Source organism: Alosa alosa, chromosome 5 (assembly GCF_017589495.1).
Source record: "Alosa alosa isolate M-15738 ecotype Scorff River chromosome 5, AALO_Geno_1.1, whole genome shotgun sequence".
Classification (NCBI taxonomy): Eukaryota; Metazoa; Chordata; class Actinopteri; order Clupeiformes; family Clupeidae; genus Alosa; species Alosa alosa.
In genome coordinates this window covers 4960152-4977846 of record NC_063193.1, presented here as the reverse complement: position 1 = coordinate 4977846, position 17695 = coordinate 4960152, and the positions used below count along the sequence as shown (strand labels likewise).

At 39.2% G+C, this 17695-nt stretch overlaps 1 protein-coding gene and 1 long non-coding RNA gene across 2 annotated transcripts in view; one reads left to right on the top strand and one right to left on the bottom strand.

Moving 5' to 3' along the window:
• gfra2a (GDNF family receptor alpha 2a) overlaps positions 1-14601 on the top strand; it is a 93458-nt gene extending 78857 nt beyond the window's left edge. The window contains exons 8-9 of the mRNA XM_048244248.1: positions 10660-10698; positions 12986-14601. Coding sequence (XP_048100205.1) covers positions 10660-10698; positions 12986-13096 — 150 coding nt within the window. The 3' untranslated portion in view covers positions 13097-14601. The remainder of the gene's footprint in view (positions 1-10659; positions 10699-12985) is intronic.
• Positions 14602-15415: 814 nt separating this feature from the next.
• On the bottom strand, positions 15416-16097 carry LOC125295090. The gene is made up of 3 exons (XR_007193629.1): positions 16071-16097; positions 15832-15915; positions 15416-15504 (listed from the first exon to the last, which is right to left on the bottom strand). It is a non-coding gene; the product is annotated as an uncharacterized LOC125295090 (long non-coding RNA).
• Between the last annotated feature and the right edge of the window lie 1598 nt (positions 16098-17695).

The following is a 17695-nucleotide window of genomic DNA, read 5'->3' as shown; positions in this document are numbered from 1 at the left end:
TATGTGTGTGTGTTTGTGTGTGTGTGTGTGTGTGTGTGTGTGTGTGTTCTTGTGTTTCACATGTATGTGTGTATGTGTGTGTGTGTGTGTGTGTGTGTGTGTGTGTGTGTGTGTGTGTGAGTCCCTGTGAGTGATAACAGTCCAAGCACTGTCTGGACAGTGATCTGGACACATGTCAACAGGCTGCCTGTGCACATGGCTGCCGGCCTTAATGAATTGGATTTCAGCGGCGCTCTGCAGATTCCCCATCACCTCGTGGCTACTCTGGAAACCACATTCATCAAAGCCAGCAGCCGGCAAGACCAAAAGTACAAATATGGGAAACCAAAAAGCCTACATGTGCTCAGTGCTCTGAAAACACAAGCATCCAGTTGGTCTACTGAAAAATAGATGTAAATGGATGACGCATAAAGCTTTAGGGTGATTTCTTTGTGAAGAGAACTTAATGGTATGTGGCAGTAATAACTTGTTTAAATGCAAACCTGTCATCTAAATTAGAGGGTGCAAGTTAATTAAAGGGTAGAATACCAGCTTTTCTACCATAAACAAATGAAAGGCAAAAGGCAAATCATCACTTATTTATTTTTTAGCAAACAGACAAACAAACACACACACACACACACACATTTTTAATGTTTCAGGTATGTTTCTCTCATCCATGTACACTCTTTACAATTCCCCTTCATCACCGCTGCTACAAGTTTTGTGTTTTAATTAGGAGCAAAACCACCAGGTCAGGATGGTTTCGCAGCGTGGTCACACACCTTTGGCCTGCTGTAGTGCATGCAGTCCACCCAGAGTGGGGCAGCTCCTAGCCCTCGATAACCCTGTCTGATTAGATAGCGGTCCTCCGTCTTTTCCCGGACTCGAGTCATTAGCCGTTAGAGTTCTTTGGGGGACCCTTGAGGTAACAGAGGCCGAGGATTCCACAGCTGCACCCCCGTCTCAAGAGTGGCATCACCACTTTAACAGCTTTATCTGAGGCTCATTTAATCATGTGGACACAGTAATGGGGGAGTTGTTTGCCGGCCACCCATGGGGTTATAAGCATGTGATATTATGTATCTACCGATGTGCAAATGTGTAGGCCTGTTTGGATTTCTAAACAGGAGGAGGAGAAGGAACATATAGTTCGGAATGTGGTTGACATAAGGTTTGATGGATTGAGCCGTTTTGGACTGAATTACACTTTAATGAATAGAGAAACGGAGGAGGCTGTGCCTAATTTTGTTTGACTCATGAATAAAGACGATAGGAGTCCTGTTTCGAAATGGGGTTGAAGAACGAGTGGGAGGGGAAAGAAGTCACAAAATGAATTCATACCTCTTTTATCACCCTACCAACTGCTTATGAACAGGCAAATTTGGGTAATTCATCAACCTGCTTCCGAGGGAGGCATGGGCAATAACAAAAAATCCTCCTGGAAGAATCAGCTTTGTGCTGGGCTTGAATAAACCAACAAATGAAAAAACCCATAAATATTGAAACTGTTGAATCAGACTCCCAACCTACCTCAGCTCTTGCCTGTCCATTTTCTCCAGTCACAATGATGGATTCCAGTAAGGCTCTAATATGAGAGTGAGAGGTTTATGTCATCATTTTGATCACATCAAGCAGGGGAACATAATTCATCAAAGCGGAGGTGTGAGCGACAGTGCTGCGCTCCTCTGTGTGTAGCTCCCCCCTCCTTGACTCATTCCCAACTACGTGAGCACTAAATGACACACCAAAATGACATGATTGAAATCTTTAGTCTTATAATCCAGAATGACCTCATAACCACTGCTCTCAAGGTCATTATGTCAGGGCATCCATCATTTTTTTTTCTTTATGACTTACTGTAGTAATGTTCCATTTTGTCCTGTACTGAGTTGCAAATTTCCACATTTAAACATTCTTTGACACAAGTGCACACCATATTTTATGCCAGCTAATGAATTAGGCTTGACTTGATACATTATTTAAGGGTTTTTGTCTCCCTCGGGTTAACATGAACATATGGAATATGGAATAACTGCAACAGTAAAGTTTTCATGGATATTATTAAGGATAATTGATTTAATGATGGATGAATTACTGCAGTGGTTCTCAAACTTTTTGCATCACTCCCCACATTGGAGGTGGGGAATTTTCAAGCCCCACCTGACCCCATCACCCCAGCAAAATTGTAACGTTGAAATATTATTTTCACATTCTGGTTCCACATAACATTTCCCATATCGGTCTGCTGGATCAAATGTTATTTTAATTTATATGTTAGCCTAGCCTGACGTTGTCATACTCAAATTCTAGTCAGAATATGAGTCTGATACTGATCCACTGGGATGTAATTATGGGGCATGTTTCCAACCGATCAGGGTCGTTTTCTAGAAAAGTTAGCAACGGCGTTGCCATCATGTACCCCATGTACTATCAGGTACTATCATTGTACTTGCATAATGTATTTGTGAGTACCTACATATAGTTTTTACATTGTAATACTGAGTGCTTTTACAAAACTTTGCCAATTTGCCTAAATTTTCATCAGAGGCAAAGAGCTGACCTGAGACCTGCTGGATGGGGTAAATCGGGTCATGATAGATTTGATATACAAAGCATGCTTAGCTCCAGTCAAGGCCTCATTGTCTTCAGTGTACATGTAACAGCTGTGCTGCTACAACCTTGTTACTCTTTGATACAGTGGAATAAACTGGAACAGGTCTTGTCTTGGAACAGGTCTACTAATTCACATGTACTGTGTGGTGTAACAGCAGACACGTTTTAACACATCAGTTACAGGATGTATATATGTAGATGTAAGTACTTAACTGGTACACTTTATTTTAATGGGTTTATTCCACTGTATCAAAAGAGTAATAAATGTGTACCAACACAGTTGATACATGTACTACAGTATGTAGGGTAATGGCAGACATGTTCCAAGACACCAATGACACAACATACATGTAATATGTAATTGTCAGTACTTAACTGGTACACTTCATTTTAATGGGTTTATGCCACTATATCAAAGAGCAATAAGTGTGTACCAACACAGTTAATATATGTACTATGTAGTGAATTAGTAGACCTGTTCCAAGACATCGAAGACATAACATACATGTCATATGTACATGTAAGTAATTAACTGGTACACTTAATAGGTTTATTCCACTGTATCAAAGAGTAACAAGGTTGTAGCAGCACAGCTGTTACATGTACTGAAGACAATGAGGCCTTGACTGGAGCTAAGAATGCTTTGTATATCAAATCTATCATGACCAGATTTACCCCATCCAGCAGGTCTCAGGTCAGCTCTTTGCCTGAAAATGTAGGCAAATTGGCAAAGTTTTGTAAAAGCACTCAGTATTACAGTGTAACAACTATATGTAGGTACCCACAAATACATAATGCAAGTACAATGATTGTACCTGATAGTACATGTTGTTACACAGGTTGTACCACTGTACCTAATTAGGTAGGTACACTGTAACAGCGACACATTAAAATAAAGTGTTACCCAACAACATTATTACACCTGTTTCCAGAAAGCATCGTACCTGTGTCGCAATTCGCTACCTCCGACGTTCGAACACCGTAGTTCCAACAACGTTGTTGATGATGCAGCGATACATATCATTGGTTGAAACAGTGGCAATGTGTAATACCCCCCTAGAAATTCTCTGCCACAGCCTATGTCGACATTTTTCTAATTTAAACCGAGTGATTAATGCTGGCATTGTCATTGTCATCTGCAAAAACCTAAACTTATTGCAAGTATATAAAACATTTTACTGATGCCGACCAATATGTGCCATTATTTGTGTTAAATATCTGTTGGAAAAAAATATATAGCCTGGACCAATGTCTGGGTATAGCAAATGTTATCAACTGTCTCGTGGCTTAACGGCAACACGTCAGTGCTCGGCCCGAGTTCGCATCCTATCTATTATTTTCACCTCTGAGTAAGAGTAGGCCTACGAGACACAACAATAGGTTTTGTCAATACATATTTATGTATATAGTTACTCTACATCGAGAGACCATAGGTACAAGACATCAGTCAAAAACAATTGAATCTACGTGTCACACTAGTTCACCTGCAGATAGCGAGAAGCAAGAGGACAATCTCACATCATAATTTAGTTTAGTTTAGTTTAGTTTATTAGTTTTGTTTGACAGGGACCATGCATAGAATAGCCTCTATACCAGGGTTAGCTAAATAGCTAATTTGCACCTGTAGTCCCTGGGCAGGATGTTCTAGCACAGTAAAAACATAAACAAACACAGACATGAAAAGAAAACAAGATAAACATTACAAATAGAAGAAAAACTAAATGAAAAACAAAGATCAATGATCACAAGCTTGATTGTCCTTCAGCCATGTCTTCAAAGTCTTTTTAAAACTTAAAACTTAAAGAGTCTCTGATATGGAGTGGGATTGAATAACATTTACTAGTTGCTTGATATGAAAATGCTGATTGGGCAAAAGTGGTCTTTTTGAATGTAGTGTAACAGTCTCCTCTCATTGCAGCCCTAGATACCCTAACATTGTCTCTACAGAATGACACACATTGCTTAAGTGGTGGTGGTGCAAGATCATGGGTCAATTTGTACATCGGCACATGTCAGAGAACCAAATAAAACTGTCAAATGTTAACAGGCTATGTTTTTTTTATAATAGTACAGTGGTAATAATTTCTTGTTTTTTTATCAAGCACTTTCACAGCCTGTTTGTATAGAGAGTATAAGGGTTTCAGAGTGGTCACACCTGCCTGGGACCAGCTTGTAGCACAATAAGACAAATGGCAGAAAATCATTGAGTGCATAAACAGTTTAGCAGCATGTAAGGGTAATTGATGTCTAATATGTCTAAAAGTAATCTAACTCACTCTAACATTTCTAGATATCTTCTTAATATGCTTTCTGAAATTTAAATTGGAATCAATGATTATGCCCAGGTATTTAAAGTTGTTAACAATTTTGATCACCTCTCCTTTGACCAAGATGTCAGGTTGTTGCTGTGCATTTCCTTTTTTAGAGAAATACATAGCAACAGTTTTACTTACATTGAGAGTCAGACAGCTACTAGTTAGCCAATCTGACACTTCATTTAGGACTGCAGTAAGTTTTAAAGCAGCCTGTTCTCTATCTTTGGCATGCGTATAGATTGCTGTATCGTCCGCATACATTTGGATATTGACATCTGGGCAAATTAGAGGGAGGTCATTAATATATAAACTAAATAAAATTGGTCCTAAAATTGATCCCTGTGGGACTCCAATGGAACTGTTGGCAAAGGACGAGCATACATCATTAATTCTGGTGCACTGCTTCCTTGAATCTAAATAAGACTCTATCCATGTCAGAGCTTTAGTGGAAAAATTAACTTTGACAACAGAACATTATGATTTACGGTGTCAAAAGCTTTTCTGAAATCAAGGAAAACAGCACCAACAACACCCCCATTATCAAGGCTGGATTTAATTTGCTCAATAAAGTAACTGAGCTGTCTCAGTTGAGTGTTTTTTTCTAAAACCAAATTGCATAGGAATTGCAATCATAAGAAAATCAAACCTACAACGCTGGGATACCAAGTCGCCTGCTTTAGCCACTACACCATTTATTACTGTGCTGATTTTAAGAGTCTGTGAAGATTATAATACTAGCTTATCAAAAAGCAAGGCAATACTCAAATTAACATAAATACCAAGAATGAGCCAAGTAGGTGAGTGAGGGCCAGATGTACTAACACTTTTGCGCCCACTTCAGGCGTATTTGTTTCGCAATGTGCGTGTAAAATCATTGCGAGGTATGTATGTAAACAGGCCGCAATGATGTAAAAGCGCAAACTGCCTGTCGCGGGAGCTGAAAGTGGCAGATTGCATTTATCATGTCATGCATATGCATTCATGGGAGGATCCAGGCGAAAGTGGGAGTTTAGCGTAAAAAGATGGGAGGGGAAGAGTAAAGAGCGCCTAGTTATGTATTCCGCGGTACATGTATGTACAAAGACTGCTCCTGAAAGCGCACATCTATTCTGCGCCTAAATACTTCTGCCTTGTAAAAGCAGGTGTTAATCCAAATTGCAGTTCAATGTGTCAATAAGAGAACCTTTCAAAGACAACAGAATCGCTATTTAGAGCACCAGTTTTTGTGGTGAAAGTATTTGTACTACCAAAAGCAACCTTAACTTTTGTTGGTCTTTCGAATGTCTTACTTTCACTTTCACGTCTTCCACTTAAACTTTCCTACTTGCTAGATTTGACCAATCTTCCATAGCCTACGTGCACAAGGAGTTTGAGTAGAACTACTGATCTTCATTATCTCCCTGCTTGTTTACATCTTATCATGTATGTATGGTATTATTTTAATGATCGCTAAATGTTTGATCCTTTTCAAGGTTGTCATCAGTTAACTTCATTCAACTGCGCTTGTATGTAGGCGCTGCCATTCAGTTGTGGACGTTCGTAAATTGCTTTTATGGGCGGAGAAAGTCAGAGAAAGGCGCAGTTAACACTAAGGATTGAACGATTGATAAATACGACAGAAACTTGGGTCTGACAGCGTTCGCAATCTGCGGTGTGTCCATGACGCTGATAACGGTACGTTCGCAAATGTACGTACATCTGGCCATCAGTCTCTTAATCAAAATAAAGCTACAGGATAGATCAATCATTGAGTCACGAGATAAACATCCACTTCACAATTTTTGGTTAGGCAGTTGTGATTTTTGGTTAGGCGCTCCGGACACCAACTGGAACTAGAAAATGTAATTTCAAGGAAATTACCAGTGCATGAAAATATAAACATACTGTATATTAACATAAAATGCCAAACAAACTTTTATTTGGAAACAGTTGGCAGGAGTCATAGTTGATAACAACTGACAGTTGAAATGGCTGAACAGTTAAATAGTTGAGTAGTTTAAATAGTTAAATTATTTAATAGTGAATTATTGTAGTGAGGACATTTATTTTGAAACAGTTGTGGGCAGAGGAAATAGTAGTCTTAAGAGAGCAAGATTGTATGCTTAAAGCCTGAGACAGAGTATATAGTTTAAAAGTTGAATGTAGATAGTGTAATGGATGTTGATAGACAGAAAGTTGAATGGATGTTGATAGGCAGATTGTTTAATGGATGTTGATGGATAGTTTAATGGGTGGATGAGTGAATGGTTTGAAGAGGATGAATGGATAGAAAGTTGGATGGAATGTGCCTTATATCCTTGTAGAATGGAGAGACACAGAGAGAGTTGGCCTAGTTAAGCAGAAAGCAGTTGATACAGGTGCAATCAGTTTAACTGGCCCTTTTATGGCTCCTAATAGTGAGCAGCTGGAAGTTGATACAGGTGCAAATCAAGTTAATTAGTCCATTGTGATGTCATAGTGCTAATGCAAAGTTAGCTAAAGCTTGTTTTTTATTAATATCTCAAAAAGTATAAAATTCACAAAAGTGAAAAATACATTCCCCACGTGTCCTTTTCAAGACCTACGTTACAAAGTTTGAACAAAGTTTCTACATTAAACGGTTAAAGCTGAATTAGACGCAGAAATTTGGTGGGAAGAATAACTAGAAAACGCAATTCCAGGGAATTACCAGTGCATGAAAATGCAAAACATATGGTGTGAAATATATTGTTAAAACAGATGATGTGCTAATTGGCAACCAACATGATGAGGTTTAATATAGTTGGAATGACTGAACTAAGTAGATGAGGTTTAATATAGTTGGACTGACTGAACAGTTAAATAGGTGGATAGTTTAAAAGGTTTAATTATTTGCTAGGTCGATGAGGTTTAATGTAGTTGGAATGACTGAACTAGGTAGATTATGTTTAATATAGTTGGAATGACAGAACTAGGTAAATGAGGTTTAATATAGTTGGAATGACTGAACAGTTAAATAGGTGGATAGTTTAAAAGGTTAAATTATTTGCTAGGTAGCCTAGATGATGTTTAATATAGTTGGAATGACTGAACTAGGTAGATGAGGTTTAAAGGTGCCATGTGTAAGAATTGAGGTATTAGCATGCTAAATTACTAGCCACAGCCCGACAGGTGTCATAATACCAGTTTCTGCCATGGGAGGCGGTGTGCGGGCAACAAAACCGCCAGCCAAACTGCAATACACGAACAACTCGCACGGCTTGTGGGCGTACTTAAACCAAAGAGTATACACCTGTCGGGCTGTGGCTAGTAATTTAACATGCTAATTAAGGTTGATATCTCTGCAGCACTATACCTTGTCATTTTTTTAATTACATCATCGCCCTTATTTCTTCTCATTCTTTTGATGCGTGTAGCTCACATGGCACCTTTAATATAGTTGGAATAGGAATGACTGAACAGTTAAATAGGTGGTGTGTTTAAAAGGTTAAATTATTTGCTAGGTAGATGAGGTTTAATATGTTTGGCATGACTGAACAGATAGGTGGATAGTTTAAAAGGTTAAATTACTTGCTAGGTAGACAAGGTTTAATATAGTTGGAATGACTGGACAGTTAAATAGGTGGATAGTTTAAATGGTTAAATTATTTGCTAGGTAGATGAGGTTTAATAGTTGGAATGACTGAACTAGTTAGATGAGGTTTAAGATAGCCTGGCCACCTGGCCTAGGATTCTAATTGCTTAACGGCAGTCTTAATAGAGCCATATTGTATGCTTAAAACCTGAGACAGAGTATATAGTTTAAAAAATGTAGATAGTGTAATGGATGTTGATAGACAGAAAGTTGAAAGGATGTTGATAGGCAGATTGTTTAATGGATGTTGATGGATAGTTTAATGGGTGGATGAGTGAATGGTTTGAAGAGGATGAATGGATAGAAAGTTGGATGAAATGTGCCTTATATCCTTGTAGAATGGAGAGACACAGAGAGAGTTGGCCTAGTTCAGCAGAAAGCAGTTGATACAGGTGCAATCAGTTGAACTGATTCTTTGATGGGGTCTAGATGAGCAGCTGGAAGTTGATACAGGTGCAAATCAAGTTAATTAGTCCATTGTGATGTCATCAGCCTAATGTTAAGTCTATGGGGATTTTATAAAAGTTAATAATTAATAGTTTAAAAAGTATAAAAGTTACAAAGATGAAAAATACAAAGCCCCCATGTCCTAAGTAAGACCTACGCAACATAGTTTGAATGAAGTTTCTACGTTAAACGGTCGAAGCTGCATTAACTGCGTTAGAAGAAGACGAATAAGAAGAAGAAGAAGAAGAAGAAGAAGAAGAAGAAGAAGAAGCCTAGGAAGAACAGTACAGTGCATTTTCATGCACTGTAATAAGAAGACTTGGAAGAACAATATAGTGCATTTTCATGCACTATAATAAGAATAAGAAGACTTGGAAGAACAATATAGTGCATTTTCATGCACTATAATAATAATAATAATAAGAAGAAGAAGACTTCTTAACTACCAAGGAACGACACAAGTGCGACTGCCCAGGGGGAGTAGTTCAAGCGACCAAACTTTGCGTCCTTGTTTGTAAATGAGAGTTCGAACTACCCTTTCTAGAAACACCAAATCCAAGAACGATGGAGCGAACTACAAAGGTTGCGATGCAAGTTAGCAAACGACGCTTTCTAGAAACGAGCCGCAGAGCAATGAAACATCTTACAAACAGCCATCCTTCTTCTCCACAAATGCCTTAACATTGTTTTCTGGTCTTTTGTAAAAGTTATTGTGCCGTCAATATCTCCTACAACTCTCATTAGCGAAATCTAAGAGATACATAGCAGGGTAGGCTATAAGGAAAAACTGATATTTCCCCTCCGTTTTTAAAAATAATTCCGTTGAACACCAATATGCTACAAACATGTTATAAACAGCTGGGGAAGGCTGTCGCAAATCCCTCCAACAGGTGGTCAATCAGAGATTTCAAATGAACAAGGGAACATGTCACAATGCAACACGCTGTTTTCCCTTCATGAAGAGAAACCATGAGTTTTCCCACATCTCAACTTTGGCCAAAGTTTTCATAAATAATCATTTTCAGTGATAAAAACCTCATTGAAATAATATGCATTTATCCATATGGGGTCTTAGAAGCCATCTGTCTCCTTCTAACCACAGCTTTTTGGTTGCAAACAAAATCAACCTAAGCCTGCTCAGATGACATGATAGACGAGGCGCTGTTGCTCACCTGTCCATCATCGTAAAGCCCGATTTAATTAGTCCCAACAGCTCTGGTTCGAGCATAGTTGCTCCACAACGGAGCAATGCCAGACCAGAGTTCCCGACCTCAAATGTTGTGGGCGGGGCTAAGTTTGGCTGGCACCCAGGCTAATGTTTATGACTCATATGTTTGTGTGCGGCTATTTTGTTCTGAATCTATGATATTCCTCCTAAAAAAAGAAAGGCATTATTAAAGATAGGCACTAAAAACAAATGTCCTCCTGTTCATCTCGCCCCACCTGTCATGTCTCTATTCCCCACTGGTAGGGCCCGCCCCACACTTTAAGTACCACTGAATTAATGAAAACAGATAATGAATGTGTGTTTCTAGGCCAGGCTACACTTGTATCATGCCAGTATATTCAAGTGAGATCTCAGATTGCCATCAGGTAGAAGTTCTCAAAGGTTTTCTAGGATCATTTTCTTGCATCATTTTCTAGGATAAACTCATGCCATGTGTTGATGAAAAGATGGCTGAAAAGATCATGTGTGTTTGTCATCCACAGGAGTATGGAGAAAAATGCAATCCAAGTTGTGGAAGCAAGGTGAGACATAATGTGATTGTTTATGTTAATGTGTTTCAATAGAGTCTCCTGTTATTTTTGGGACATCCACTCTCCCAAAGGGATCTAAAGAAATATCTAAACTTGATTAAACAAACAAACTCGAACAAAACAAAGTCGAATACACTTCAGACTTCCAAAATCTTGGCCTGTGCCTGTCACACTTTATTCAAGCTACCGCTGAGCCAGCACCCCCACCACCAGCACCAACCCACTACCAAAACATACTAATGTATGAAGAATAAATCATTTTCACACTGCATGAAGGGGCAATGAGGGAAGAACATGCATAAGCTAACAATGTAGCCTACTATGCTGTGATATTGACATGATGGAATACCATTACCTTATCCCATTGCATTTAACTATCAAATGCATGCATTTCTAATATTAGAAATGTCTTAATGCCGCTTCAGAATTTTCTCATTTATTTCACTTTAAAAGTATGTAATGACACTAGCAACTCTGGCCAAAGTAATCTAGCATTAACTAGTGTCTAGTTGTCATATTTAGCACAGCCTACACATTATTATGACCGCCGCGCAGCGAAGCTGCATATAGGTTCAGGCAGATTTATTTATTTTTTTCTTTTTCACATGGCCAAATTTCCGTCAAGGATTCCCAGGACACTGAAAGACCGGTTCACGAAACTTGGTGGGCATGTAACCCCACATGGATAGCATGAACCATCGTTTTTCGTTTTGATCTGTAGCCCCCCCACTGGACTGGACCCCTTGAAAGAAGGGTAGGGCAGACAGTTTTCTGTGAATATCTCGAGAACCGTAGGGTTTAGGAGGACCACCTTTTTTGTATGTTGATCTCAAGGGGCCATGTCAACCCATTCCATAACCACTCATTTCATGTATAGCGCCACCTAGTTAAACACAAAAAAAGTAAAAATGAGGTGTTGTAATCGCAGGTATCTGTGACCTAACAAAGTCAAAACTGCACGAAATTAGAAGTGTAGGATCATTATAACACCCTCTGAATGCACGCCAATTTGTGCTACTATACACCAACTGGCCTGTAGGTGGCCGGAGACAGTTTTGTGTGAATATCTCGAGAACCGTAGGGCCTAGGAGGACCACCTTTTTTTGTAAGTTGGTCTTAAGGGGCCATGTCAACCCATCCCATTACCACTTTTTTCATGTATAGCGCCACATAGTTAAACATTAAAAAGCAAAATATTAGGTGTTTTCATCACAATATCTCTGGCTGACATGGTCAAAACTGCACGAAATTGAAAATGTAGGATCATTATGACACCCTCTGAATGCATGCCAAGTTTCATGAACTTTGGTTCAAGGGGGGGCCTTACAATAAAATAATTTATGTGTACATTTAGTGACCGTACACCAACAGAGTTTTCTGTGAATATCTTGAGAACCGTAGGGCCTACGATGACCAATTTTTTCGTATGTTTCGTATGCATAAACAGATACACACGCACACACATACATTCACAGTAATCATATGTATGACACATACTCACACAGTAGACATATGTATGCATGCATGCACATTCACACACACAGGCACACACACACACCCACACACACACATAAACATAAACATGTACACGCAGACAAGAATTTCTCAGAATTATGAACAGGCAAATGGGGGTGGGGTTGTATAAAATGAATTTTACATGTGAAATCTATGAACTAATCATGTTTTGGTCTAGCAGATACCAGTGAGAATTGAGTGTGCATAATGTAATTTAGTGAGACAGAATCATATATGCCTTTCAGCGTGATTTATTTTTGTGGAAAAAATGTGCTGGACTGGGCGGCGGTCATATTTTGTACCACTCTGCGGTACATCTAGTTTATTACTGAAAATGTAAACATGGAAATGGAAATGTTTTTCCATTGTATTGGTTGATAATTGGTTGCTATGCCTGTAACAAACACTGTTTTATGTGCTGGCTGATGCCTGTGCTAAAACCATGAATCTATTTGTATGATATTTATATTTGGGTTCTACAGCGTAGGTCAAGATGATCTGTGTTGCTTGCTGTAGCCTAATATGTATGATTACTCAATGCGGTCTTAAATGTAATGTAGCTGACTCGTAATGTGGGCTACGCTTAGAGTGGTGGGGTATTGCTTATGCTAAAAGCTATGTTTCACATATGTTGCTACCGCATGTCGAGGTCTTTTTTTGTCCCAAAATACATGAAAGTTGTGAGCAAATTCCTCCGGTAATAGACCTACACTTTTTCTATACCTCCTTTTTACATACCCCCCTCTCTCTTCTCGTGCAATAGGACCCCTGGATGGAGATCATAGAACCAGAGAGTGGCTCCCTCAGCCTCAAAGCCCATGCCTGGATGTGGATCACCTGCCTCACCCCTCTACTGGGCCTCCTCACTCTGTAAATAAATAAATAATAATTACAAAATTAAGCAAGAAAACTTATAGTCAAGGACCAGGGAATGTTTTGTATGGGCCAGACAGCAGCAAGAGGACATAGGAAGAATAAAGCCACACACACACACACACACACACACACACACAAGCCCCAACTCCACCCCTCACCCCAACTCTACTCCCTCACCTCGCCCTCCTCAGAGGGGACTCTCTGACACCAAACAGACTCTTCATCTCCTCTGTGCTGCCTCAGCTTCCCTTCTTCCCTCCTTTCTTTCTTTTAATTGACCAAGATGATGGATGGAGAGAGGCAGACGGACTGACGGACTGTCTGTGGAGGAAGCCCCTTGTGTTACATATCGAAGACTTGCTGTAGCCCAGCTATGAGCGCTGAAAGAATGAACGTGTGAGAGACAGAGAGAGACATTGTGAGTGATTTTAGAGGAGAGTGAAAGCCACACCAAAAGAATGTGAACAAGAAGGAAAGAAGGAGAGAGTGACATGTTGGGGAAGCAAGAGCAAGCAAAACTGAGAACCGACCGGAGGATTGAATGAATTAATTAATGAACGATTGAGCAACTGTCTAAATTGAAGAGGGTTGAAGATAAGCAAAGAATAGTCATTGTCCATGCCATCTCTTAGATTCCAAAGTGGAGGGAGGCCTTGGGTTTTATTGACTCTAAGCGAGAGAGAGAAAAAGAGAGAGAGAGAGAGAGAGAGAGAGGCTTAATGTCCTCTGCTACCTAGCAGACCTCTTACTGACAGACTTATGGTGTCCCGCTAGCGGACTCCACTAACACAGTATTCTGTCTCCCAAACTGCCGATACAGGAACACCTCCAAGTCTCCAGTCCCAACAACCTCTTCATTTCTCAATCCCCACCTTTTTTACAGTTGGTTGACTTCTGGAATCTTCTTTTTATTTTTGCCACCACTCTTGCCTCAAGTCACTTGTGGATTTTTCCCCTGGATTACATTTTCTCATCAATACCAAGGCTATACCAAGTTAATCAAGCTTCTATGACTTTGTTACTTTTTTATTAAGTTATTTATTTTTATTCCAGAGCTACAGTGGATAATCTTTTTTTTTAAGTCTTTTTGAAAAGGAAATGTACTTGACATTTAAATCTGGGCCCTTATTGAACTTACTTAATGACGGGCCTAGCTGCTCCATTTTAGTGCTGTATTGTGCCAGATTATTTAAAGAAAAAAGAGGAAGAAACACATAATTAAAAATCTATATTGGTCAAAGGGAGACTATGTAAAAAAAAAACAGAACCTCACTTGTTAAGCTGTCCTTGTTAGAAATAAGTGGGTGAAGGATTCATACAGCCACCCACGGATGTATAATTTTGTTTTTCTTTTCTGTGACTATAGAACATTTCTTTCCTTCTTGTACAAATGTTAAATATGATGTACTGTCTTTAATGATCAATTGCAGTGTAAAAGATATTGGTTTTAGGTCAAGCACTTTGGGAACAAATCTTGATATAAAAGGAAACAAAATGTTTATATTGGAGGTGTTCATGGAAACCATACTTGGGCAGCCATTTTGAATATTCTCACCCACCATCTTTAAAAAAAAAGGATATACAGAAAGGAGATAGCTTTTTAAAAAAAGAACACCATTCTGTGAAATCCTAATTGTCAGTGTGTAAATATAGCGTGCAATTTCTCATGTGGCCTTACTATATCCCAACCCAAGAATTTCCAGTGTGAAGACAGTCAGCACCTACAGTCAAAAAAGTGGGGAGAGCCATAGAAAACAAGATGGATGACCAACTAATGAGAAAAAAAGACTTTGTTGTTTTGAAATGTTCTAAATCAATGTTTCAAGAATAGTGTATCTTGCTTCACTAACAGCATCAGTAAATGCACTAGATATAACTCCTGTATTAACATTCCAACACTGAACTCAAGTCAAGTGGTGGGCACTGCAGAGTAACATTGGGGTGTGTAAGTGAAAGAGAGAACGGAGGATTTTTTGTGAATGGTGTGGGAGCACTATTTACTGTTTGTGTCTCTGGCTTGCTCAGCTTGCATAGGCTACTGACCCCATTAAAGCCAAGCAAAACGCACTTCAATAAATGCCAATTACTGACATGCTCATCGACAGAGTTTTTTGATTAGAAAAAAGAAAGAGTGTACTCTGCTGGTGGTGTGAGGTGAGGAGGTTAAATTTTAAACCACAAAATGATTGTACGGTTCATTGTAAATTTATTGATTATATGATGCAGCTGATTACATAAATATATCATTCCACAAAGGGTTTTTCCTTCTTTGGAATGTCTTTGTTGTGAGCCTTTTCAGCTCTGTGAGAGTCACATTACTAGGCCATTCATCATCTAAACTGGTTTCAGTGTGGTAGGAGGCCTGGAACAGCAGAAGAGTGAATTCTTCTTGAGGAAGAGTCTTATCTTGAGGAGAAAATGTGTTGCAGGATTTCAGAATTTAATGACCAAAACCCTAATAGCCCAAAATATAAGAAAAAGGTAAATAACAGGATTTTTCCAATCACGTTACATGAATGTATCTTTACCCTACAAGACTAACAAGATCATGCCACAAACGCTGGGAATTTCAGGGAGCAAATATGACACAAACATGTCACAACTACATGAATCCTAGCATTATTTCTGACATACTCAATATCAACACATGAAAACAAGTATCAACTAACAGTGAAAATCCTATATTCACCTTTATCAATCTAGTGTTGTAAAAAAAAAAAAATACAAACCCACCTTTCCCATGGCAGAAAGCGATACAAATCCAGTGAAAGCTGTCTCGGACAGAATAATCAATGTGCAAGTAAAGGCAGTGGGTCTCTTGATACAAAGGTAAACAAAAAGTATTTGAGTTGAGTATTTGCCCACTCTCTATAAGGTGGAACTGTCAGGGTTACGAGGATAGGACCCAAGCGCAAGACTCCTCCAGGTAGAATTACAGACAAACACACTTTATTGTTAACTACAAAACTTACAGAATTCCAAACATCTAGGACTTCAAGGCAGAAAGACGATCCAACAAAGAACAGAGAAACGGGGGCAGACATACACAAACTAATTAACAGAAAGACAGAGGACTGGACTAGACCAACAAGACAATAATTGGGAACAGGTGTGAGCAGAAACGGAGGGAAATTGACGAGACAGGAAGTGCAGACCATATAATTGAAAAGGGGTGGAGACAGTCACATGACAGCAGACAGGTGAACAGACCACATGGGAAACAGGCAAAAGCAAACACAGGACAATACACAAAATGGCCACCAGGGTGGCACAAAGTCATCAGTCCTGACAGGATCCTGACAGGAACAGTTAAAATATAATCTTCAGTTGCTTCAAGCAACACAGAGAACATAGTTCATTGAGTGGTGTATAAGAAAGTCAGATCCAACTGAAGTGTCTTTGAGGTTTTGTGTTTTGATTGTCAAAAACTAAATAATGTTGGTGAACAAACTGATTCAATTGCATACTGGAAAATCAAACATGTTCATTTGCATTCCATATTGTTGAAGAGATTATATAAGAGAAGAGTTCATTTCTAGCCTAGAAATCTAGACGCACCCAAATTAATTTGCTCAGCCAGTACGTCTAGTAGCAAACCATAGGGATTTCTATTGGCTGACGCCGTGGACGTCATCCAATCACAGCGCTCTATTTTGTTAGAGAGTCTTAAGGCGGGCTTAACAGGATGACGACAGTCCTGCGACGGTGAACAATAAGGAAGGTGGCTATGGCGAACGAAGAACGGTTGTTTGTTGTTGTTTTTCTTTGAAAGTTGAGCAACACAATGCACTTAAGTCATTCCTTTCGAAGAAAGATGTATTTGCCATTTTGCCTACTGGATACGGATATGGTCGTAGCGCTGGCCTATTGCATGCCTAGGCAGTTTGAAAGACAATTCTCTGCCCGCCCCTTGGATTAAGCGAGTGAGTGAATGGGTCGATTCCAGACTATACATTTCAATGATATAGGATGGCCCGCCAGGCTAGTTCATTTCAGGTCCACAGAATAATGTCGCATAGCATCACAACGGCCATTTTCCATTTATTTGTTTAGATGGATTGATGTGTAATCTTGTCACTGTGGGCGCTGAACAGAGCCACAGAGAAAGAGATAGATAGACAGACTGTCACACAGACAGACAGGTCCTAGTATAGATCCTAGTACATCCCAAACAAATGATGTCTTGGGTATAATTGGGATATAATCACCCTGTCATGCTCCAGTGTTGCACATTCTGATATATATATCACTCTTTTACATGACACTCCACAGCTTCCAGCCTTTCCCTTTATCTTTTTATTGGCATTTTTCTTGATCTAGGTTCTTCCTAGATGTGGAAGTGAAATAACCTGAGCAGGATGAACATTTTTTTTTTTTAGTTCTATTTACCACACCTTAAAGGTACACTATGCAAGATTTTCACCTTAATATAACCTTTACAAAGCCAGTTTGATGGTAAACAAACTTGTAAAAGGCGTATCGCCGTAGTTCATTTTAGTATTACATATGACAGCACAACCTTTCACAATTAGATAGGTGAAAAAAAAAGTCAGAGACTGCTACTTAGCTGAGTGCTAACACTAGATAATGTTACTAG